The sequence below is a fragment of the Gossypium hirsutum genome, chromosome A10, assembly GCF_007990345.1.
Source record: "Gossypium hirsutum isolate 1008001.06 chromosome A10, Gossypium_hirsutum_v2.1, whole genome shotgun sequence".
NCBI lineage: Eukaryota > Viridiplantae > Streptophyta > Magnoliopsida > Malvales > Malvaceae > Gossypium > Gossypium hirsutum.
Genome location: NC_053433.1, coordinates 2,449,896 through 2,475,777, shown reverse-complemented (window position 1 = coordinate 2,475,777; position 25,882 = coordinate 2,449,896). Strand labels below are relative to the sequence as shown.

Genomic DNA, 25,882 nt, shown 5'->3' with positions numbered 1-25,882 from the left:
AACTGATGCATGATAAATCAATGTATGTGGCTGATCCCAATTTTATTTTTTTGACCATTTTTCAAATTGATTTGTATTTTTTTTGAATAATCTCATTATAGGTTCCGATCTGCTCTTTTTTAACACAATACTTAAAATTACCCATAGCCCCTCCTCAACCCATAAATAACAGGATAATGCGCTTCAGCGCACTCGAACACACACCTTCCTATATTGGTAACAATCCTCATGCCAATCGAGTTAAGACTCAATAGACCAAATTAGTTTGTATTTTAGTTTGGCCGTACACTTTTTTTTTAATTGTTCTTCGTCTATTTCAATAGTAAACCTTTTTTTTAAAATATTTTTTCATTCTTGTTAAATATTTAGAATAAATAAATCTAAAACTTAAACACATAAAGGTTTTCTTGAAGCTAGCATATAACTAGTAATTTTATTTCACAAAAAAATAAAAATCAATCAAGTGTTTTTTAGTGCCATGAGAATGTAATATGTCAATTAAAATGCTATTCCAATTAAAATGCTAATGTGAGTTTTTTCTTACATTATCTTTTCCGGTACAATAAATACGATGTATTTTTAGGCAAAAATTCGTGTTACTAGTATTAACTATTTAGATTAAGTAAATACGATCAAATTATGTTAAATAAAATATAAAACTTAACCTCAAATTTGAGCATGATGGAGGGACTAAAACAAAAATTTTACCTTTAATTAAATACCTAGATAATTTGAATTATAGACCACAGACCCCATCACGTGGAAATATGATTAACAAATCAAAAGACTAAAAAAGGGGGTAAATGTAATGTTCCTTGTAATGCTAAATCACATCTTCACACATATAGAGTCGGTCGAAAAAAAAAAAAACCCATTAACGAAGCCTCACGTTGCCAACTGCTCTTTGTCTCTTTACTCTTTTGTTTCAGACGATTCCTTTGAGAGGAGAAGAAGAAGAAGAAGAAGAAATGTTGCGTAACTGCGAGAAGATGGTTGCCGTCATCACTTCTTCAGCTACTAATGAATGGCCACAGGTTATTTTTTTTTTCACTTTCTCTCTCTCTTTCAATCAATCAATTATTAGAGAGGAAAAAAAAAAGATGACCCCATTTTTGTTGCTTTGCTTTTGGAAGAGAATATCTCTATGTCTTGTGTTGTTTATTTTTACCCTAATAACACCTCTTTCAGTTCTTTCTTTCTTTCTTTCCCTTTTTATTTTGGACCCTTCTTTGGTTGCAGAAGCTTATGGAGAAACCAAGCCAAGAACAACAACAGGTGCAGCAGCAACAAGCTTTAAAGTGTCCTCGTTGTGATTCATCGAACACCAAGTTTTGCTACTACAACAACTACAGTTTATCACAGCCGAGACATTTTTGTAAAGCTTGTAAGCGTTATTGGACTAGAGGTGGTACTTTGAGGAACGTTCCCGTCGGTGGTGGATGTAGGAAGAACAAGCGTGTTAAAAGGCAAACTGTTTCAGCTTCAACACCACCGTCTATCGGTGGAGCTTCACCAACATCTGGTGGTGGTGTTGTAAATCCTAATTCAACAACCTCAAGTCACCATATCAACCCTTTGTTTTATGGTTTAACTGCTAATGACCCTTATCATGATGTTATCAATCTTCCATTTTCTCGTTCTAGTACTGTCACTGGTTATGATCTCCAACCTCAAATGAGTGGTCTTGGATTAGGGTTTTCTTCTGGGGATAATACTGATCATTACCCACCATTGCTTTCAAGCTATACCAATATCTTTGGGTCTTCATCTTCTTCTTCTACTACCACGACTACACCCACCATTGCTTCTCTTTTGGCTTCTACTCTTAACCAACACAAATTCATCAATGGTGGTGTTAAAAACACAGAAGCTTTACCACCTTTTCAAGATCTTCAAACAACAGCCATGAAAGATATCAAAGTACCATGCCAGAATCACCTTGAGCAAATTACTTTACCTGATCCATCACTTTATTGGAGCACAAATATAGGTGTTTGGCATGATCCAACTAACATTGGGTCCTCAGTCACCTCTCTGATTTAGCAAGCAACAACACTAGTACCTTATTGATCTTTCAAATCATCTCCCTCTTTCACTAGAGTCTTTTTTTTCCCCTTAGGTCCTTAGTTTCTAATAGTCAAAAGTATGGTGTGGGAATGAATTAAAGTTTGAGAGTACTGATCAAAGCATGGGAAGGGAAGATTGGATCGGAGCGATCGTGTCAGCTGCAAGAATATTTCAGCCTGTAGTTTTATTCTCAATAAAGGCTGAAAAAAACCCCTTAATTTGCGCTGAGAGGAACCTCGGATCCTCTTCATCACCGTCTGCAATATGTTGAAGAGACAGGCTTTAACTCCCTTTTGCTGCAACTTTTTTTTTCTTTTTGTTTTTTAAATCCAGTAAGTTTGGCTTCTATTTTGTATGTATATATATATAAATATATATTGCATTACAGGTTCTTAGGTTGGGTTTTTAGAAAGGGTGGTATATGTTGCAGTCCTCAGTAAAAGAGGAACTCATTTTTTTCTTCTTTTAATTTCTTTTTTTTTTCCATTTTTGTTGTTTTGGGAAGTTGGGGTATAATTAATAGTATAGAACAGAGGGAGATTTGTACCTGCAAACTGCAATTTAAGCACTTATTTACTGTGGCTGGTCTGTTGTTCTTCTTCTTCTTTTTTTTTTGTTGTAGTTGGTGTGACTGTTAATAACTTTTATGTGTCATCTTTAAACCTTAAAGCTGCATGAGCAATGCCTATATAGATTATGTATCAATTGAAGTTCTTTTTATGTAATAAGTTGGTACAGACAATGAATGTACGCAAAGCTATGAATGTGTATGTGTATAGGTTTATTTTTGTTGTTTAAAGGTTTGGAATTTAGTTGGCTGGATATTCTCTGCCGGTTTTACGATCCAGAAATTGAGAAACAACACAGTTGAGTTATGGCAGGGATTTTGTGATGAGAAATTTTTTTAAAGGTCCACACTTTGGAATTTAGCAGCTTGGCTGCTTGTAATGAAAACACCAATTCATTACCACTTCCTTTCTCGGTGTTTGTTTTGTTTTTGAGTACTGCATGTGTTTTGTGTATGTGAATTTGTGTTAAAATGAGAGGGAAAGATGAGAATGCATATGGGAACACCTATATATATATATATGTCTTAAGAATCCAACTAGATGTAATATACGTAGCGAACCTTGCTATTGCATATATATATATACATGGGTGAGTTAATTTGTCGAATTAATTCTTTAGTTATGCATATAAACTTCTCTTTAGAAACCCTAACATTAGCGCATATATATATACATACACATGTGTAAAGGAATTTATAATAACATTTTAAATTATATAAAAAATATTTAAGGTCAAATTTTACTATTAATCTCTGTCCTATGTGTAAAAGGGTGAGTTTAGTCTCTTTACTTTGAATTAGTTTATATTTCGAATGATCAATTTTAATTTTTGTATTTTTCGAATTTTAGTTTTGACCTAAATGATAACAATTAAATTTTATTTTAGATCAGATTCTGCTATTGGTCTTGTAAGTTGGTAATGTAATCTTTATTTTCCAATTTGATCATTTTTAGTCTCTATACTTTTCGAATTGTAAAATTTCAATCCTGACTCAAATGATAGTCGTTAAATCTATTAACTAAAATAATATGATTACTTTGTAAATATTATGTAGACATAACAAGTTAACATAACATTACATATATGATGATATGTTTGTCGCGTAAGAGTCTAAAATAGCAAAATTTAATTTAATAAATATAATATGTTTATGGCATAACATTTTGGAATAGGGGAATTTGACTTTTTTTAATATATATATATATTTATATATACACACTAATTCACATATATTGCATTTATAGATAGGTTGATGGTATATGTGTTACATTTATACCCCACAAGATCAAGAAGTATTTAGTCCACAAGTCACTAATGCAAAATTGATTTTAAGCATAAAATCATCACTAAATTCAAAGGAAATCCTGGATTAATGCATGATTCAACAATAAAGATTTAGTTTATTGCGTATTTTTTTTCAAATGAACTTTGAAAATACCACAAATTTGTTCAAGGGTCAACTTATTCATCCAACAAAATGAATTTAGACTAAATTATCACATATTATTTTATTTAAATTTAATTATAAAATTATATAAATTTGAATATAAAACTTTTAAATTTATATTTTTTTAATAGAAAAACAGGTTAATGCATTTATCCAAAGAAAAAAACGAATCGTTTAATCAAATTTAAACGAGATAAGGCGACATTTAGTTCCTGAACTTAGTAATCTTTCTCAGTTTAGCCATTAAACTTTTTTTATGACATAGTAACTTTTCTCAAATTTGATTTTTGTGATGACATAAAAACTCTATAATTATACCAAGTTTTATGATTAATGTGGACAAAAAAAAATTATGGACGAACTTGAGAAAAGATGTCAAGTTTATGGACTAAATATTACTTTACCCCAATTTAAATTTAAACAAAAATAATAATTTATACTATTATTTAAACTCTTGAGTTATTTTCACCAACCAATTGAGCACCAGACCTAATCGTGGGTTGAGCTGCTCGTTTAAGCCCAAAAGCCTGTCTAAAAAGTAGGAGGGTTTAGGTAAAAATATAATCTCGAAAAATAGGCTTGAACAAAAAATAAGTCAAAAAATAAGACTTATTTTTTAAATGAGTCGAGCTTTGGGTAGGATTTTTTGGCTCAAGCCCATCCTGAATCAGCTTAAACTTTTCTTCTGTTGATATTTTGCTGCCATTTTCCTGTTATTTTGTTATTATTTTGCTATTATATTGTTACTATTTTGTTGGCATTTGCGTGATAAGTTGCAATTATTTAATGTATTTCCAGTTTGTTGGGAAACATTTATTTTGATGTTTTTAGTGTATTTGATATATTATATTTTGAAAATTTGTTACAAAATTAATATAAAAAAATAATGCGGGCCTGGTCGGGCTTAGAATTTTTAATATGTGTCAGGCTTAAGCAAAATTTTAGGCCCATTTTACCGGGTGGGGCCTAGGCTTAAAAAAGGGCCTAAAATTTGCTTGACTTGACCTAACTGATGATTAGGTCTACCGAGCACCAGCTTAGTTAGAAAAATTACGAAAATGTTATTTTGTCTTTAAAATAAGTTATATTCTAGGGTACTTTAACATGTTTTTTAAGAAATCAATAAATAATTTGAATATAGTTGGATTTAAACTCATGACATTTGCATCGAGTTGATAAAACTTTAACTCTACCGCTCAACCAAAGCTTTAATGTTTTATACATTTTTATTTTATTATGCACACTTTTATAACTTTCGTGAATTGTGTATATATATCGCTAATGTTATTAATTGAGTTGGTATCACAAGTTAACTCGATATCAACTTAAGATTGATAACAACACCGTGATAAATAATTGTAATGCATTTAATATTATTAATTTGGTGCATTTACGTGTTTAAATTTTGTTTTGTTTAATTTAATTTATTTTGTTCATTTTAATTTCATACATATTGCATGCATTACTATTAATTGATTTTAAATCATGTGTTTCATTATTTATTATATGTTATGTTTAAAATACCTACTTTTTATGTAATAAAATTTATTCTCAAAAAATAAATGAAGGAAAAAAAAATTTGGAACCACAACCCCTAAAGTTAGGCCTATCCATATTGCTGTAGTGTACAAAATAGGACGGTCTGTCGTGTAACATTGAATTAAGCCTAAGAAATTTAATCACTCTTTTATCTACTAAATATAGCACTAAATAGGTGGTGGTGCTATTTGCTGCCATTGCTGGTCGACTGAGCTTCCCCACTATTTGTCCCATTGCTTTCATTTCATAACTTGTAGCATACGTGAACTCTAAGTGGGTGTCCCTCCATTGTCTCCGGGGGGACCAATTTTACATATTCCATCTTCTGCTACTCTTATATTCAGCTTAAAATTATTTATTTATTTGAACTCGTGTTGATTTAATCATCAAATCGTTTATCATCTCAAGTATAATCTGAATTCGTGTTGCACTAATCACGTTACTGTTAAGATTTATTTTTCTCTTATAGTTTACTAAAAATAATTATTTATTTACTTTTTTTTTCTAAATTGTATTTTCTTACATTTTCAGAAACATCAAACTGACATGACCAAACCAAAAAGGAGAAAAACTGACCTTATTATTCATTAAAAGAAGGCAGCTGATTGTTTGTAGTTGAGTTCTTGTCTGCATTAATTTCGTGTTTTCTTTGGTTTCTTATGGGCTTGTAATTGATCACTTAGAAACACGAGGTGAAAATACAGTACGGCTAATATATGGTTGGTTGGTTAAGTTATCGGTTTGTTGGTATGATTAATTTGAATAATTTAATTAATAAATTATTAAAAAATTTAGTTCGATTCAATTGATTGTATGTATTCGTTTGCTTAACTTATTTAAACTTTTTCCTTTTGACTTGGTTTAAATAACTCTAGTTAGGAGTCGAGTTTGGAGAAGAATAGATGAAAGGAATTGGTCGGAATAAGAAGTTTTTACAAGACAAGTATAAGTTTTAGGAGCGTTGGAATTTGTATTTCAAGACGTGATTTGATGAAATTTTATAATAACTAATAATATTTGCAGTTATTTTTCATCAAATCAATCTTAAAACATAAAAAAAATCATAACCATTGATTGCATTTAATGAATTAAACATAAAATTAAAACTAAATTTATTTTAAATAATTATCTGGTTTATTGGCGGCGGAAAATTTTAACTCCATAAATGAGGTTGAGATTTTGTCATGTGTTATTAAGTTGTATTTAAAAAATAAAAGAACATGTGGCAAAATCTAAACCTTGTGGAATAAAAACTTTCCACGGCTCATGTATGAAATAATTATTTGTTTATTTTATTAAAAAATTATGAAAATTTAAATTTAATAATATTAGCAATTAGCTAGTTTTAGTCAAATCAACTCTAAAACTCGAATTAAACATTAAAAAGTTAACGCTGTTACTTTTGGATATCAAAATATATAATTTTTGTTAAATACAAGTACTACATTACACTAAAAAAACTCACAAATATCCAACTTTAATTTCGTGCATTCGTATAGATCAAATTTTAATTTTAGTTCAACATTCACATTTCATTGAACCCCGTTTTCTATATGGCACAATTTTCCATTAAATCATGTGTAAATTAGTGACACGATATTTTCTTAGGTTAAAAAATCAACGAATAAATTTAAATTATTTCCATCTAGATTAATAAAAGAAAAATTATGAGGGAAATAAGAAAGCGTTTTTTCAATGTATTTATTTTTAAATTTAGGTGAAAATAATTTAAATTTATTTATTTATTTTTTAACCTAATAAAATGTCATGACAACAATTTACAATAATTTAATGGAAAATTGTGTCACATACAGAACAGGGTTAATAAAATGTGAAAAATGAATCAAAATTAAAGTTTGATGTATATAAATGCACCGAATTAAAGTTGATATATAATGATACAAAATTCATGTATAAGTTTGGTATTTTTCTAGACTTGTTTATGGGTTGAGCTACCCACCCAGATTCGAAGGCCTGCCTGAAATTCAGGAGGATTTGGTCAAAAATATTAGGCCCAAAAAATAAGTTTTGGCAAAAAAAATAGGCCTATTTAAAATATGGGTCGGGCTCAGTCTTGAATATTCAATGCCCGAACTCAACCTATTTTAAATTTATAATACTATATATTATGTAATTTAGAATACATTAAAAAAATAAACATATACTGAATATATAATACTACTATTATGTAAACATTAAAAAAAATGTTAAAATGACCATAAAAATTTTCATTATGTATAAAACTATTCAATATTAAAATAAAATAATATAAATATTTTTTTAAAAAAATAAAAAAAATTAATATGGGTGAGCTTAAAATGTGCTTGAATTAATATTTTATAAATATGAACAGGTTTAGATAAAATTTTAAGCCTAAATTTCGAGACGGATCAGACTTAGACAAACATAAAATTTATTAATATAATACTTAGGCCCAGCCCGGCCCATAAATCTGTGTGCTAGCTAAGTACTTGAGGCCCAGTCGTGAATATACCTTCTACTCTAATATCAGTTGCTTTCATGTTTTTTAGGCCAATCCTAACTCCATTATGTTGATACATACATACATACATACATACATTTCTGCAATATCACATTAAACAACAAGATCTTCATCTTTTTGACCATTGAGCAATTTGGCTGAAGAAAAAGGACAAAAGAAAAGCTAGCTTTTGCTTCAATCATCTTTTCCGTGGCTCAATAGTTTGCAACAAATTAATTAAATTTCCTTGAGTGTTGCAATCACACCCTTCACTATCTATGACATAATTAGCAGAAGACAATTAGACAAAGGATCTCACTCCATTACGCTAATTTTGGCATTGACATTGAGACTTCACAAATTTTATTATTATTAAAGGAAATAAATAACCCCCCAAAAATCAGTCTTAATCAAAAAGTTCCAAATTTCACCGAGTAGTAATAATTTAATTTATCAAATATTATCTCTCAACCTTCACCATGGATTAATTCCCATTTCTTCACATACATATATATATCATTATTAACATCAGCTAATTCAAGTTGTGAGTGGAGAAACTCGTACTGAGAAAACTTGATTCGACTCAAACTTTAATCGAAACTTAATGTAATTTCTTAATACCAGAAGGTTTAAAACCAAAAAAATATATCTTTTAAAGCACATAGAAAAAAGTTGGTAACCCTTCATTTCCAAGCAAGCCCTAAAAAACTATCTTGCAAAGGATTTACGAAATTTCATTTTGTATTTCAATCTAACCTTTTTTTTTTTCTCATCAAAACATTTTGCTACGAATAGAAATAGATAAGGAGGGACCTATCCAAAGAATTGGCTCATATTTGCAACTTCGTGGTGCGAACAAATTACTCATTGATTTCATATGGTGCATTAATTTAATTTGCCAAACTTATCAAATAACTTGTCTAAGTTAGTCTTAGGGTCCATGCCCCAATGTCTCTTACCCTTGGTTGATAAAATTAGATTCATCAATTTAACTAAAAAAATTTCATACCCAATTCGACCCACTTTTTCTTTTTTCAATTCAACCCCATATGGTGTCCCATCTTCTAAATTTGGACATGTTTTAATTGCTTCAATTAGTGTGTTTAGATGTTGCTGCTATACCTCTCCACCATATTGAATATGACTTATTAGATTATGAGCACCAAATATCCCTTTTAGATAATTTAGATCAAGATTTAGTTCAATTAATATTATTATTGTTATAATATGTATAAAATTATAAAACGTACTTAAATATGTATTATACTTCGGTTTAAAAGTTTAAATAATAATAAAATTTGTATCAAAAAATCATGTTATGAGTAACGAAGATTTCAAGTTCTAACTTAAACTATATATAAATCAATATATAAAGCGAAACAAAGTTCTCCTAATACTATTTCCTCCACAAAATTTGAACCCGAAATTTTACTTAAAAGACATTGAATTTCTTACAATTTAACTCTAAGAGATATTGATATCGCAAAACCCTAACTTAACTACAAAGTAATGTCAGGATCTTTTTACGCAGTAAAGCACAAGTAAAACTATCAAAACAAATGCTCTAACATAAAACATCCCCCTTTATAATATTAAAAAGTTCAAAATCAATACCAAAACCAAATCCAGCTCAAATCTATATCTATATTCTAGACAGCATTAAAAACAAAGCTCTTCTTTCATTTACAGCAACACCCAACATTACCTAAGTTAAAACCAGATTAAAACCAGATTAAAACCAGACACAACAATAGCAGCTAAACAGACAAACAAAATGATTCAATATAAGTGTGGTTTAATGCTCTTCAGTTTATAGAAGTCAACATTAAGCTTTTTACCTATGGAGCACCATAAGCTGGAAGATCAGGCCATTGATTTGGGCTCAAAGAAGAAGCAGTTTTGCTGTTACTGGTGTTAGTGACTTTAGCGGTGCTTGTGACCGCTTCATTGATGAAATTTTGATGCCAATTCTGCTGATAATAAGAGTTACCTGCAGCAGGCCATTGAAACTGGGTCTGCTGATGGTTTTGTGACCCCAAAAATGGGACACCATATCCCTGCAGAAGACCCAAATTTGAAGTACTACTACCCAAGTCACCACCACCAATACGTAGAGCCTGATTTAGAGGTTGCTTTAAACATTGGGGTTGGTTCATTGGTTGAATTGCAGCCAAAGATGACAAGAACCCACTAGCAGGATAATAAGATCCCATAGCAGCAGATGATGAAACCAAACTATCAGACTCTTTGGCTTGTAATTGTACTGGTGGTGATATCAAGTTTCGTTGAGTAGATTGCCTTGTTGGATTATCATCATCACCAGAAGAAGAAAGCTTGGGGCGCTTTCCTTTCCTACAACCACCGCCCACAGGCACGTTCCTTAGGGTTCCACCTTGAGTCCAGTACCTTCTACATGCCTTGCAGAAATAACGAGGCTGCGAGAGACTGTAATTATTGTAGTAACAAAACTTTGTATTAAGAGACTCACAACGAGGACACTTTTGTGGTGTGTGCTGTTGTTGTTGTTGTTGTTGATGACGATGATGATGATGCTCGGCCGCCATTAGTGGCTTCAATCTCCGACCTTGCTGTTGGTTTTGCTTCATGTGTTGTTCAGTCCCTTCTGGTTCTGTATAGAGCTAGCTGTATCTGTATGTTAAAACTCTACGTGTCTGCTTCTGCTTCTTGAGAATCTCCGCTCTACAAACAAAAAGTAAAAACCAAGGCTTATATTTCCTTTTTCATCTCTTATAAGAAAACCATGGCTCATCCCCAATGGTATTTTAAATGGTAATAAAGAAGCGAAATTATGAAGATATCCACTTAAAAAACCCAACAAAATCTACCCAGATTTTTTATCTTAGACAGAAGGGAGACAAATCCCATGCTATATATGTACATCATATATTTATTTCTCTGTACTTATTTAGATAGGCAGATTTTATATATGAATGTAGAGAAAGAGGGGGTTGACATGAGCTGCTTTCATGAAAGGTAAAGTAAGAGAAATTGTGTACCGAGTGTTGGAACTTAGGGGAAAGGTCACAATCTTTGTGAAGAAACAGAGATCAATGAGAAAATTCTTGTTGGTTCGAAGTACAGTCACTAAATTATAAAATATTTAATCAAAATGAATTTCACCCTCTCTATTTTATATTTTATAATTGGATTTTTATTTGACGTGTCTCGTATAAATTTTTTTAATATGATAAAATTAAATAAATAATTAAATTATTTAAGTCTTTAAAATTGTTATTTTAAATTTTTTTCTTTATATATTTTAAAATGTTTATAAATTTTTTAAAAATATAAATTTAAAAATATTTAAATTTAAAAAAATTATTTTAAAATTTTTATTGAGAGAATCCAAAATTTCAAAGTTGATTACACTCGTCCATATGGACTTTGAAAATGGGATTACGAGCCGAAACCCATGTTTCTTTCTTTTAGGATTGTTAAGAGGATTATGCATAACTCATTTTTTTTTCATTTATTTTCTTTAAATAAACGTAAAGATCAACCACCATTACACTAAAAACCAAACTTATTTGTAAAATACAACACGTAAACTCCCCCCCATATCAAACTCCTCCTTAATACTTGCTCTCATCGCTTTCTCTTCGAGCACGCCTCCTCAATTCCACAACATCATCATCCATCCTCTTCTCTTCCTCACTCTTCCCAACCATAGTTTCCTTTATCTTTTGCGTTGTTCCCTTTGCAGCATCCCAAGCTCCTTGTGCCGTTTGCTTTGCCTTCTCTCCAACATTTTGGATGGTCTCCGACGCCTTATCGGCAACTGAACCGGCTATCTCCTCCGACTTCTCCATCACCCCTTGTACTCTCTCTTTAGATTTCTCTTTCAACTCGTACGCAGTTTGAGATGCCTTATCAGCCCCTTCTTTGGTCTTATCTTTAGCACTTTGGCCAGTCTCCTTGGTCCCTTGCGCGTACTCTCTAGCTTTCTGTTTTGTTTTCTCGTTGGCGCTTTGTGCGGTCTCCGCCGCTCTGTTCGTTGCATCTTTTGCCCTATCAGCCGCCGTATCAAAGGCTCCTTTCGTTTTCTCCTTAGCGTTATGCGCGTATTCTTTTGTTCTTTCCATAGCTTCTTCGGCGGTGGTGTCTTCATCTGATGAGATATCTTTTTCCCTGTAAGCAAAGCCAGCTTTGGTGTCTCTCCCCTGCAATTTATAATCATCAAGCCATTAAACCATCACTTAAAACTTCACGAAAACGCAAAGAATCGGTAGTTTTATTTACCTCAGAGCGTTTGGAAGCGGTGGTGGTGAAGCAGACTCGTGAGACATTGGTGGAGGAACGAAGAGACACGGTTCGAGGGAACGCTTTTGAGAGCTGGAACATGGCGGTCTTAGCTATTAACGAGGCAGCCATTGTTGAGGATCTTTTAGTTCTTGCTGAGCGGTGTCTTTTTCTTGAGCAATAGCTTTTATTTTCAGTATTTTTTCCTATATCTTAGCCATGAAAATGCAAACCATATGGAGGCAGAGCAGGGGAAGGTGGCAGTGTAATAGAGCGACAGATTGTAGCATATTTATACCACGTGTTGGACATGCGCGGTTGTTTAGGGTCTTAGTGGGTTCAACAAGTCAACACATGTTGCTTTTCCCTGGCATCTCACTAATTCTAGGATCCAGTTCTGTTGGTTCAATTGGACTTGTTGAATTTTATATATTATTTTGGAAAAAGAAAAAAAATAATTTACACGACACTAAACTATCAATAACATTTTATTTTAGTAACTAAATTTCAAAAAATAAAAAATAATTACTAAACTATTTATCGCCAAATTATTTAATTTTATCATTTTTATTACCAGATTGTTCAATTTTATTTTTTTTATCACCAAAATTCAATATGGTTAATCTAAACGCATCAAAAGTAGACTAATACACATGTATCTTTTGAGATATTGGTGGATGCAATGGGTCGTGTTGCACTCTGTAACTCACTCTTATAGCCTGCAATGAAAATAATCTAAACAGATATATGATATAGAGAAAACATTTTCCTAGAGCTGCTGCTAATGCTATCATTTTTCTGCATTTCTTTAACAGCTTAATTTAAGCCATATTGGAGTGATTGGTTGTCAGCTTCCAGGGAAGTAGGCAGCCTTTCGCACGTATCCGCATATAATATAGTAAAGTTCCTTTCCGTTTAGACTCAATTAGGATGAATTATCTGTTTGTGATTGTTTATTGTTTGTTGACTCATTTTTTTTTCTTACTCTGATAAAATGTAGTGTGTTACAGAAAGAGGGAAAGACGATTCCATGTGCAAATCCATCAAGGAAGAGGTTGAAGAGGGTTATGGCATGACAGTTGATTGATGCTGCTATTTTATAGGTTTCTTTGTTTAGATACCCTACAAACAATGTATTTACACCAGTTCTGCAGGCAGAAAAAAAAAAAAAGACTGCTGCCGTCACTTTCCTGGTCATTTATCTCCGGTATTCTTCCTTCTAAGAACACCAACTACGTACCTCAAACACAACCCATAAACTTGGTAGACTGCAAGTGCAAGGATTTGTGCTTTTGCACCACTATAGAAGGACTTTACACCCTCATTATAGAAAATGCATGTAATTGCATGCAGTGAATGCCTATACTTCACAGCTCCACTGGTCATCATCATCCTCCTGATCACAGTATCCAGCGGGTAAATCGCCATGCTGCGACAACTAGCATAAAAAGTATTTACAACAGCCCTGCCTAAAACAATTCCCTGCGAAAAACCGAGCCATATCATTTATCAGATTGTTAGATACCAGTAGATTGGTTCTTAAATCTCAACTAATCCACTGACCTGAAAATGGTGCAACAAAAATTTTTGCCAAGGCTTTGAAACAGCAGTTACTGCTCTCAAAACGGCAATTTTAGGAATCATTACATTAAATCCACGGTACACGCCGGCTATGCCATCTGATTTCAGCGTTTTTCTGTAGACATCGAATATGCCATTAAACTGCCTTTCCCTCGAGTTACTGCTTGTTATGACATCGTTTGCCATGCGTGTTCCAGCGTAATTTAATGGATAAACAAGAAACTGATTCACAACTGCAGAAAGGAAAATAGCCACTTGCAGCCTAGTGTGAGTCCACTCGATATCTTCACGACCGTTAACATAGTGGTGTATGGCCCTAGCTATGACCTGTTGCACGAAAATGGCACAAAGGTTAAACCAATGTCGAGCAGCCTATACGGCAATTTGGTGCTAGTTACCTCAGAGGAAAAAGATGCAGTGACAAATGCAATGTTGCCTCTCCAAAGGGAAAGTATGCCTTCATTTCTGATTGTTGTGGCGAAGCAGTCGAATATTCCGTTATATCGTTTGGGAAGCCGGCCTGAAATGATCATCTCGTTCTGGTTTTGCATCAAGAGCTTCACTCGCTCAAATGGAGCACCTGCTGTCCTCATAACACCAAGAAAAGCCAATCCTTTTATAAAAGAAGAAGCTTTACTGTTCTCCATTGGGGCTCCAACAAAAGCCGGTGGTGAAGGTTTTACAACAGATACGGCACTTCCCTGGATCACAGGGAGGACAGGACTTCGCGAGATCCGGGTCAGTGAGGCACCACTGCAACGAATATTTTCCATTATCGTAGTGTAGTTAAAATGCCTGAATGAGAGGCCAGGCTGCCAATGCATCTTTTGTGATATAGGTGGATGCAATGGCTCATGCTCCATTCTGCAACTCACTCTTGTAACCTGCAATGGAACAATCAAACAAATATGACAAAAAACAATAGCATTAGGCCACGGTTTAAAGCTTGACTAAAATGGACATGAAGCTCAATATCTTACACAAAAGATGAATTTGACCAAGAACTAGACAAGAATTTCCAAGAAAAGTTGTAATGCTTGGCCAGAATCTTAGACTAAGCTATCTGAAAAAGCAAGAAATTAATGACCAGAAAAGGATTCTGGCTTTTTTACATACATAGAAAGCAATCAATGTTTAAACAAATTCATCAGAAACAATAGAAAAAGAAGAGAGGCCAATAATTTTTTGTCAACAATCATGGATTACATGCCACAGCATATTTCTCCTACAAAAGAAGGAAACTTTTACCTGCAAAAAACTAATGGGTGCCCCCTATGAAATTCAAAGAAAATTAAGAAACCAATACAAGAATGAGTTTTCACATGATTCCAAGTTGAAGAATGGAGTAAAGTAATTTAGCAAATACATACTGGGTTTTGTTTCTTGGGGGAAAAGAAAGCTACTAGCAGTAATTAAAGAAGAAGTTGAACAAGAAAAAAGAAAAAATAGGAGAGATTACCCAGTTTTTCATATCCAGCAAAAAGCTCTGTTGCAGTTACGGTTGGAAATAGAAGGAGAAAGGAAATGGTGTATATTGCATGTTGAAATGAGTAGATATAACAGTTATTAAGGCCATCCTAGTATCTTTATGTCATGGTAAATGAAAAAAATATTAAAAAAGGAGGAGCCCTATTTTTCCTGCAACAGTGTTGACAGGGCCTAGTTCTTGAACCCAAACCATATCTTGTGGCCGGCAAAGATTATTCATATAAGACCAGTTCCTAGAGTTTCTATAGGATTCTGCCTTAAACATAACATTGCAGCTGCTGGCCCAAACATAAATGCCCATTTTCATTTGTTCTCTAATGGCAGTCTTGAAACTTACCATTTATGTTGAAACTGGCTCACATTCATGGCAAGTTAAAGTCCCCTAAATATAAACTTTATTGATCTGCAAATCCTGATTGCAATGAAGATGTGACATTAATATCTAAGCATAATAGGACTACTGCCAAATGTTCCTTTCATTATTAATATGTTCACTAGTGTAAGTGTCAAGCAAGCTCTGTATCTCTCCAGCACTTGTGATTTTTATTGAATGGAAAGGGATTCTTTACTCAAATGAAATTTAGCAGCTTTGTATCTCTCTGTTAAGAGTTAGCCTATTCTATTAGTTGCAGTTTGTTATTCAAGTAGTTAGCTGCAGTTAAGTTGTTGATAAGCTGTTAACAGATTACAGTTACTCATATGTTCTATAGATACTGTAGTCATGATGTACAGAGGCAGATTAGAAGTCCAAATACAGAATTATTCTTTTTCAAAATTCAGATTAGTTTCTCTCTATTGAATTTTCAGTATAGCTTCTTTTTCATTTCATATCAGTCTCTAAAGATTACCTTAGATTTCATCACTCTCCAGCACTTGAGATTTTTGTTGAATGGAAAGGGGTTCTTTACTTAAATGAAATTTAGCATCGTGGAAGTTTACAGCAATGCAAAATTTAGCATATTGAGAGCAATGGAATCAAATGTTTATTTCAATTCAACAACTTTTGCAGCTTCGTTTAACCGAAAACAAAAATGAAGGAAATTTTTTCTCAGCTCTGAAAAAGAAGGGAAATATTGAATGAAATGAAGTGACTACTGCCATCAGTGCCTTGTCATTTGCCTCAGTGATCCTTCCATTGTGGATCTGCTGCAATAGTCGTTTTTCTCCTTTGCAGCTCTAATAACATCTGCTACGTAAATGATTAACAACACAGTACCTTTGTACACAGCACATGAAAGGATCTCTGCCCCTGCACCACTATAAAACGACTTCAAACCCTCAGTTTTCATAATTTGTGCAATTGCTTGCCGCGTACTCTTATACTTAACCGCCCCCGAGGTCATCATCATTCTTTTGTTCACTGTATCCAACGGGTAAATAGCCATGTTGGCACATATCCCAAAGCCAAATTCCACCATATGCCTCCAAAAAACATTGTTCTGGGAAAAACCAAACCATATCAGTTCAGCTATAAAAGAAAAAAACCTTCACTGCAGGTTATTAAGGAGGTCTCATGTAATGAACTGACCTGCAAAAGGCTCGAATAATGTTGTTTCCATGGTTTTAAACCAGCAGACACTGCTCCCATCATACCAAATTCAGCAAGTCTGATATTAAATCCACGGTACAGTCCAGCAATGCCATCAGATTTCAGGGTTTTCCTGAAGACATCTACTATACCATTAAACTGCCAATTGCCCATGCTACCGATAGCCTTGACATCGTTTGCCATGCGTGCTCCAGCATATAAAAACGGATAAAAAAGCAATTGATTTGTGACTATGACAACAGAATCTAACACTAGCAACCGAGGGTAAGTCCACTGGAAGTCTTCACGGCTCAAGGCATAACGGAAGATAGCGAAACGCATTACCTGTAGTACATAAAGATTTTAAGGTTTAACCAATGTCAAGCAACCTTTTGGAAAACTTGGTGGGAGTTACCTTAAGAGAAACATCTGCCAAGGTCATTGCAGTATAGCCTCTCCAAAGGGAGAGCACGCCTTCATTTCTGATAGTTCTAGCAAAGCAGTCAAGTATTCCATTATATGGTTTGGGCAACTGGCTTGACTTGATTAAGTGGTTCTGGTTCTGCATCAGGAGCTTCACTCGTTCGAATGGAGCAAGTGCTGTCTTCAAAACACCAAATAGAGCCAGATCTTTTATAATAAAAGCTTTACTGTTCTCCATTGGGGCTCCTATAAAAGCTGGAGGCACAGGTTTTACAATAGATGAGGTATTGCCATGGGATACCGGAAGGATAGAGCTTTGTGATCTCCAGTTCCCTAAGGCACAATTGCCTTGAAGAATTCCCATCAATGTAGTAGTGTAGCTAAAATGCCTGAATGAGAGGTCAGGTTGGAAATGTATCTTTTGAGATATAGGTGGATGGAATGGTTCATGTTCCGTTCTGCAACTCAATCTTGTAGCCTGCAATGAAATAACATTAGACCATGGTTTAAAGCTTGATTAGAGTGGACATGAAGATCAACTATAGAAGGAAAACAAAAAAGAAAATATTCAAGATTTGGCCGTTAAACTACCGTTCAAGATCAATGTGACTAGACTCAATCAAGAATATTACCAAGAAAGCATCAAAGTAGCAAGTTATTAAAGATTCAGAAAAAGAATTGTGGTTTTTACAAATATAACATAAACCCAGCATGTTTTTCATGCCAAAGAAGGAAACCTTAACGTCCAAAAAGACAATAATAAGTCCTTGACATGATGCCATGTTCAAGAATGGAGTAAAATAATTTAGCAGCTACATAGTCTGTTTGGTTTCTTGGAAAAATAACACTACTACCAGTAATTACAGAATGAGTCGAGAAAAGAAAAGAAAAAATAATATAAGAAAACAAAAGGGAGAGATTAGATTACCAAGTTTTCCATCTCCATCAAAAAGCTGAGTTGTAATCGCAGTTGGAAATTGAAGGAGAAAGCAAATGGTATATTTAGCTTGTATTTATTTGACAAGCGGCTGTGGGGAATAAAAAATGCATGCCACTTTGAGCTTGTATTTAACCACAATTTGGATAACTAAAAATGAAATTTTTAAGGAAAATGGGCCCTTTGAACATTGTTTTATAATAGGTTCTACATCTTGAACCTAGACCATATCCTTGAGGGCTGGCAATGATTGTTCATTAAGTTAAGCCTTCTATGGGGTGCAGTGAACCAGTTTCCTAAAATTTCAAAAGAATATATCATTGACAAGTTAGTCATCTTCTTATGAATAACAAGTAGGTACTGTAATAGCATCCCAAGGACAAATAGGATTAGAACCTAGTTTGTGCAAACATTTGAACCTATGGTGCTCACGAAACATGAAGCTCTAGCTTCACTTCCCATGGTGCTAATGCTTCTGCTTCACCAACAGCAATAAGAGCTAACATAAAGCAAAGATTCGATTTTGCAGCTTCACATCATGTTTCAAGAAACAGGCCAAATGGTCCAAAACCTTATGCATCCGATTACTTGCTTGGAACCAGCCACTTATCCTCATATCAATCGACTGACATTCTTTGCATTTATTACTTGAAAAATGACAAGTTTGAAAGTTTGTTGGAAATTGGCCTACCATATTGCTGTAATATTTTCGGATGAAGTGCATGCAGCTTACAAACATGCTGCACATATGCTTGTTGTAACAGCAAGATTTTTTGTTTAGTTTCTTTATAATCAGCCTAGTTGAAAATGAACAAGCTAATGATAGTTTGATAAGTTTAGGTGTTGAATGACTAGGTTAGGTGACTTGTTTGTTTGTACAAGCAATGTTTTTCAAGTTCTTAGGCTACTTAGTGGAAGTAGTTAGTACTTGTGATGCATTTGGTCATAAATGTATTGTTTTTCTTATTGAAAAAATTTGAGCTAAAAAGAGTTAAATGAGCTGAAGCCATAGCTCCGTTGCTGCACATTTGTGAGCAAGTAAAATACTGCCTTGTTCTGTCCTGTATTTTCTTCCTCTGCTCCTCCTCCAAAAATCCCCAACAAAGTTAAGTCCCTAAAATATCAATTTATTAATTGTATATTCTACAAATCCTAATATGCAAGGCAGATGTGACATTTAAAATCTCAGCATGAGCCAGGCTGCCTGGCCCAAAACCTTCATAAAAGGACTGTTCTCAAATTTCTTTTCAAATTTTATATTAATTTGTGCTGAGTGGAAGGGATTCTTTACTAAATGCCATGAATATATATGTGTGTATATATATATATATTAAAAGTTGTAAGTTTTAACCACAAGGGAGAAATTCACTCAGTCAAGGTGTTGCTCAACTCAAGCATTATGAAAGTTTACAGCAACTCAAAATATTTAGCATTGTATGAGCAATGGAACCAAATACCATACAAACAATATATTTATACATGAAACTGAAGCGAAAGTACCAGCAAAATGGTTATTTCAATTCAAGAAGTTTTGCAGTTTCGTTTAACCGAAAACCAAAGGAATTGTTTCTTAGCTCCAACAAGAAGGGAAAAGATGTTTTCCACCATGATTCCGTGAAATGAAGCAACTACTGCCATTACTGCCTTGTCATTTACCTCAGGGATCCTTCCATCTAATGGTGAAACTGGAACTAGATCCACTGTCATTGTCGGACTTTCCCTTTGCAGCTCTAATAACACCAGCTAGGTAAATGATTAACAATACAGTATCATTATAAGCACCACATACAAGGATCTCCGCCCTTGCACAACTATAAAATGACTTCACACCCTCAGTTTTCATAATTTGTGCAATTACAAAACCAGACACCATTGCCTATTGTTTCTTAAGTATCTCATCTGATGTACTGACCTACGAAAGGTGTTGTTTCCATGGGTTTAAACCGGCAGATACTGCTACCACTATACCAGATTCAGCAAGTGTGATATTAAATCCATGGTACAGTCTAGCAATGCCATCTGATTTCACGTTTTTTTCTGAAGACATATATTGATATACCATTAAACTGCCTATTGCCCATGTTACTGATAGTCTTGACATCGGTTGCCATGCGTGTTCCAGCGTATAAAAATGGAGGAACAAGCAATTGAGTTGCAACTAAAGCAACACTGTTTAACACTAGCACTTGCTTGTAAGTCCACTGGATGTCTTCATGACTCTTGGCATATTTGAAGATATTGAACCGTATTACCTTTAGTTCGTAAACGTAAAGGTTTAATGGCTTGACTCTCGAGCAGATTAAGAAATTTCAACTTGGTGGAAGTTACCTTAGCGGAAACAAGTCCATTGGTAAATCCAGTGTAGCCTCTCCAAAGTGAAAAAAAGCCTTCATTTCTGAGGTAGCAAAGCAGTTAAATATTCCGTTATGTGGTTTGAGCAGCTGACCTGACTTGATTACGGCATTCTGGTTTTGCGTCAAGAGCTTCACTTGCTCGAATGGAGCAACTGCTGCCTTCAAAGCACCGAGTGTAACCAATTTTTTTTTGTAATAGAAGCTTTGTTCTCCATTACGGCTCCTATAAAAGCTGGTCGTAGAGGTTTTACAACAGATGAGGCACTGCCCTGAGATTTCCAGTTCACAAAGGCACCATTGCCGCAAATATTTTCCATTATCGGAATAGTGTAGTTAAAATGCGAGTTCAGGTATCAAATGTATCTTTTAAGATATAGGTGGATGCAATGGCTCATGTTCCATTCAACAAGCCACTATTGTACTCTGCAACAAAATAACCCAGTCGATATTATAAAAATATCATTATGTTTGAGAAGCATTAGGCCATGAGTTAAAGCTTGATTACAAAGAACGTGAAGCAAGAAACTAAAGATCAGAAAAGGTTGCAGGTTTTACGTAAGCGATTGATGCAAACAAATTCATCAGAAAGTACAGAAAAGGAAGAGAAGCCAATAAATTTATGTCAAGAATCATGAATAGCATAAACATATATAGCATATTTTTCCTACCAATGAAGGAAACTTTTGCAGTCCAATACACAACGGTGCCCTCCATGAAATCAAGAAACCAAACCAACAATAAGATTTTAACATGATGGTTCCAAATTCAAGAATGCAGTAAAGTAATTAAAGAAGAAGTTGAACAAAGAAAAGAGAAGCAATTAAAAGAAAGAAAAAGAGATTACCAAGTTTTCTATCTCCAGCTGTAGGAAAATGGAAATAGGAGAAAGCAGATGGTGTGTATTTTTCATGTATTTATTTGATAAGCAGCTGTAGGTAATACCCTTATTAAGCCCATCCCAATATTGTGAGGAATTAACAGTTGGCTATATAGTAAAAAAAAAAACGAAAAAAAGGACTCAAAAGTGAAAAACATTATGCATGGATAAGTTCACCATTGAAGATATGACACGAATATCTAAGCATAAAAGGGCTATTGTCACTGTTGTTTTCATTAGTATATTTTTCACCAGTGTCAGTGTCAAGCAAGCTCTTTATCTCTCTAGCACTTACGATTTATGCTGAATGGAAAGGGATTCTTTAGTTACTTCCATGAAAAGAAATCTCAAAAGTTATAAGTTTTAACAACAAGGGAGACCAGTCCTTGTTGGAACAATGGCAGCAGCAAATCAAACAAATGAAAACACCAAGAGCATAAGCTCACGAACAGCAAGCAGAAACAGAACAGAAAACTCAAAAGCAAAAATGTAACTGAATGGAATGCTCTTACTTTTCATTTCATTTGAAAATATAAGAGTTACAAAATTAGAATGTCAGTTACCTAAACTTGTAACTGCTCCCACCTATTTTGGCAAGTTGCCAACTAAAGTAATACAAAAGAAAGCTGAACAATTTTTAGCCATTAGATCCATCAATTCAAATCTTAACAACTCTAAAAGTCTAGTTATATTTAGCTTGGATGGCATTACAAAATGAACAAAAAGTAAACAAAATAATTAAGCTACTTCTGGTCCTGCTTGAATGCTGGTCTGCTGCAGCTGCTGGTCTGCATCATGGCCTTTTGTTGCATTGCAGTCCATGCTCAACACTCCTCCTTGGACTGTAGGCAACAAACACCAACCAAATCTCTAAGAAATTCAAACCTCATAGTACAAGAGGCTTTGTTAAAATGTCAGCCAATTGATCTTGTGAACTACAATATGCAAGATTCACATCCTTTGATTGTACTGCCTCTCAAACAAAATAAAATTTGAGCTTAAAGTGCTTTGTTTTGCCATGAAAAACAGCATTCTTGGAGATAGCTATTGCTGATTGATTATCAACCATAATCTCAGTAGGCTCAAATTGTTCCTCATTCAAATCACACAACAATTTTCTAAGCCAAATAGCTTGGCTTACTGCTCCAGCTGCTGCTATGTACTCTGCCTCAGCAGTTGATTGAGCAACTGTTTGCTGCTTTCTAGAGCTCCAACAGAAAGCTCCTGAACCAAGAGAAAAGAGGTAGCCTGAGGTACTCCTCATATCATCAATCGAACCTCCCCAGTCACTGTCTGAGTAGCCAGATAACTTCAGCTGACCTCCTGTCTTGAACATCACTCCAAAACTTCAAGGATCCTTTCACATACCTGAGGATTCTCTTTGCAACCTTTAAATGTGATGTGTTGCAGCTATGCATAAAACGAGATAGCAAACTGACCGAATGCATAAGGTCAGGTCTAGTTGCTGTCAAGTATAGCAAACATCCAATTAGACTTCTATACTCTCTTTCATCCACCTTTTCTTCATCTCCATAGCTGCTCAACTTCTGTCCCATGACTAGAGGTGTACTCACTGGCTTGCAATTTTCCATATGAAACTTAGTGAGAATTTTCAAGGCAAATGCATGCTGGCTGATAAAAATGCCTTGATCAGACTGGTCTACTTCCATACCAAGGAAATAAGTCATGATTCCCAAGTCTGTCATGTCAAACATGTCTTGCATATTCTTCTTGAACTCCTGAATCAAATCGACCCTGCTTCCAGTCACTAATAGATCATCCACATATATTGAGACAATCAGCAAAGTCTCATCTTTAGACTTCTTTATAAACAAAGTTGGCTCACTCAAACTTTTCTCGAAATTGAGCCTAAACAGGTAAGCATCTATCCTGTCATACCAGGCTCGAGGAGCCTGTTTTAGTCCATAGAGTGCCTTCTTCAGCTTGTAAACCTTGTCCTCCTTTCCTTGGACTTTAAATCCATCAGGCTGTTCAACATAAATTTCCTCTTTAAGAAAGCCATTCAGGAAAGCTGACTTGACATCAAGCTGATGGACCTTCCACTGTTTCTGTGCAGCGAAAGCAAATAGAAGCTTTATGGTATCCAGCCTTGCCACTGGAGCAAATGTCTCCTCAAAATCAATGCCAAACTGTTGATTGTACCCTTTCACCACAAGCCTTGCCTTGTGCTTGTTCAGAGAGCCATCTGCATTGAATTTGGTCCTGAAAACCCACTTGACACCTATGACCTTCTTCTGCTCAGGTCTGTCTACCAGATCCCAAGTGTCATTCTTATGGATCATGTCGATTTCAGCCTCATAGCCTTCTTCCAGCTCTTGCTTCTTGCAGCTTCTTCATAGCTTGAAGGCTCAACAATGGCCACATTGCATCTTTGGTAGATATCAGCAATAGACCTGGTCCCTCTCACAGGAGCATCATCTACATTGGCATTACTGACTTCATTTTCTGCCAATTCCAGATTGCTGCCAATCTGCTCTTCTTCAAACTGACTTGTGTTAGAGCCATCTAGACTCCAAAACCTTCCTTCATCGAATTTGACATCCCTGCTTACCAAAATCTTCTTGGTTGAAGGATCAAATACTCTGTAGCCCTTCTTGCAGCTACTGTAACCAACAAATATACCAGGAACTGACCTCTTCTCGAGCTTGGTTCTTCTTTCTGCAGGGACAAGTACAAAACACTTGCAACCAAACACTTTTAAATGGGAAACAGTTGGTTTAAGATCATACCATGCTTCAAAAGGAGTTTTATCATTCACAGCATGTGTTGGCAGCCTATTGAGCAGGTACACTGAGGTGTTGACACCTTCAGCCCAAAAAATGCTTGGAAGCTTGCTTTGAAACAACATACACCTGGTCATGTTCATCACTGTTCTGTTCTTCCTCTCACACACTCCATTTTGCTGAGGAGTGTACACTGTGGTTAACTGATGATGAATCCCAGCCTGCTCACATAGCTTCTGAAATCTTTCAGACAAGTATTCAGAACCATTGTCTGTCATCAAGGCCTTAATCCTGCAGCCTGTTTGATTTTCTGCCAATGCCTTGAACTTTCCAAAAACTTCAAACACTTCTGACTTCTATTTCATGAAATAAACCCAGCAAAATCTGGTCAGATCATCAATAAACAGTATAAAATACTTACTGCCATTCAGTGAAGGGGTCTTCATTGGTCCACAGACATCTGAGTGCACCAACTCAAGTCTTTCTCGAGCCCTCCATGCTTGGTTAGTTGAAAAGGGCAACCTGGCTTGTTTGCCAAGCTGACACACCTCACAAACACCTTCACTTGCACTAACCTTCACCATGTCTTCTGTCATGTTCATTTTGTGCAGCAAATCAAGTGATTTGAGGTTAACATGGCCAAACCTCTTGTGCCAAAGATCAGTATTGTCAACTGAGCTTGTATATGCACTTTTCTCAAGCTGACTCACTTCCAGCATAAAACATTTGTCTCCCATAGGTGCTGAGACAATCTCCCTACCATGAGCATCACTTATAACACAAGAATCATTCTTGAAAACTAGTGAAAAGCCTTTCTTGACTAGCTGGCCTACACTGAGTAAATTTTGGTCTATTTCTGGCACATAGAGCACATCAGAAATGATTTTGTTACCTGAACCAGTGTGAATGACCACATCACCTCTACCTTTTGCTTCAATCAAGTTGCCATTGCCTATCCTGACCTTCGAGACATAGCTCCTGTCAAGGTTCTTGAAAAGGCTCTCATCTGCAGCCATGTGGTGTGAGCAGCCATTATCCACAAGCCAACTGCTCTTGTTTTTAGCTGCAAAACATGAAGCTGTAAATACATGCTCCTCCTGAGCTTGGACATCCTCGGCAGACTTGGCTTGTACTGGTTGTGCTTGTGCCTTCTCATGACTTCTACAGATTTTCTCATGATGACCATACTTCTTACAACTTTTGCACTGCATATCTGGTCTGGTCCAGCAAAATTTTTCCAGGTGATTGGTCTTCTTGCAGTGAATGCATGGTGGAAACCTCCTTCTACCGGCATCTTTCTTTGATTTTTCCCTCTTTTCAAACCAAGGCTTCTTAGCTTTCTGGCTTGAGCTGGAGCCTTCTCTGAACTTTGCTTGAAAAGCACCTTCAAAACTCTCCTCATGCCTACTTGCTCTTCTCTGTTCAAGTGCATAGAGTGAGTTAACCAACTCAGACAAAGAAATGGTTGTGAGATCTCTCGAGTCCTCCAATGAGGAGATTTTTGACTCAAACCTTTCAGGTAAGGTGGTAATAACCTTCTCAACAACCCTGCTATCACTGAAATCTTCTCCAATGAGTCTAATAT

The 25,882-nt window shown here is 34.9% G+C and overlaps 5 protein-coding genes across 7 annotated transcripts; 1 reads left to right on the top strand and 4 right to left on the bottom strand.

Moving 5' to 3' along the window:
• The first annotated feature begins 769 nt into the window (after positions 1 to 769).
• On the top strand, positions 770 to 2,665 carry LOC107924914 (dof zinc finger protein DOF3.1). Its single transcript, XM_016855491.2, has 2 exons — positions 770 to 1,034; positions 1,240 to 2,665. The coding sequence occupies exons 1-2, from the start codon at positions 969 to 971 to the stop codon at positions 2,041 to 2,043; spliced, it is 870 nt and encodes a 289-aa protein (XP_016710980.1). The 5' UTR covers positions 770 to 968; the 3' UTR covers positions 2,044 to 2,665.
• A 7,005-nt stretch (positions 2,666 to 9,670) lies between these two features.
• Positions 9,671 to 11,249, bottom strand: LOC121208556 (dof zinc finger protein DOF4.4). Its single transcript, XM_041079521.1, has one exon. The coding sequence runs from the start codon at positions 10,709 to 10,711 to the stop codon at positions 9,944 to 9,946; it is 768 nt and encodes a 255-aa protein (XP_040935455.1). The 5' UTR covers positions 10,712 to 11,249; the 3' UTR covers positions 9,671 to 9,943.
• A 323-nt stretch (positions 11,250 to 11,572) lies between these two features.
• Positions 11,573 to 12,786, bottom strand: LOC107924971 (uncharacterized protein ECU03_1610). The gene is made up of 2 exons (XM_016855550.2): positions 12,366 to 12,786; positions 11,573 to 12,286 (listed from the first exon to the last, which is right to left on the bottom strand). The coding sequence occupies exons 1-2, from the start codon at positions 12,495 to 12,497 to the stop codon at positions 11,699 to 11,701; spliced, it is 720 nt and encodes a 239-aa protein (XP_016711039.2). The 5' UTR covers positions 12,498 to 12,786; the 3' UTR covers positions 11,573 to 11,698.
• Positions 12,787 to 13,444: 658 nt separating this feature from the next.
• Positions 13,445 to 15,561, bottom strand: LOC107925114 (ADP,ATP carrier protein). Of its 3 annotated transcripts, XM_041079520.1 has the most exons (5): positions 15,406 to 15,425; positions 14,927 to 15,009; positions 14,345 to 14,830; positions 13,929 to 14,273; positions 13,445 to 13,847 (listed from the first exon to the last, which is right to left on the bottom strand). In XM_041079520.1, exons 3-5 carry the CDS (start codon positions 14,807 to 14,809, stop codon positions 13,560 to 13,562), a joined length of 1,098 nt encoding a protein of 365 aa, XP_040935454.1. In that variant the 5' UTR covers positions 14,810 to 14,830; positions 14,927 to 15,009; positions 15,406 to 15,425; the 3' UTR covers positions 13,445 to 13,559. The 3 variants fall into 3 exon arrangements, with proteins under 3 accessions (XP_040935454.1, XP_040935452.1, XP_040935453.1); XM_041079518.1 differs by lacking the exon at positions 14,927 to 15,009 and having other exon boundaries at positions 15,406 to 15,561; XM_041079519.1 differs by lacking the exons at positions 14,927 to 15,009; positions 15,406 to 15,425 and adding an exon at positions 15,195 to 15,360.
• An 807-nt stretch (positions 15,562 to 16,368) lies between these two features.
• LOC107925124 (ADP,ATP carrier protein) lies at positions 16,369 to 18,463 on the bottom strand. The gene is made up of 4 exons (XM_016855696.2): positions 18,314 to 18,463; positions 17,378 to 17,863; positions 16,963 to 17,307; positions 16,369 to 16,873 (listed from the first exon to the last, which is right to left on the bottom strand). Exons 1-4 carry the CDS (start codon positions 18,329 to 18,331, stop codon positions 16,535 to 16,537), a joined length of 1,188 nt encoding a protein of 395 aa, XP_016711185.2. The 5' UTR covers positions 18,332 to 18,463; the 3' UTR covers positions 16,369 to 16,534.
• Between the last annotated feature and the right edge of the window lie 7,419 nt (positions 18,464 to 25,882).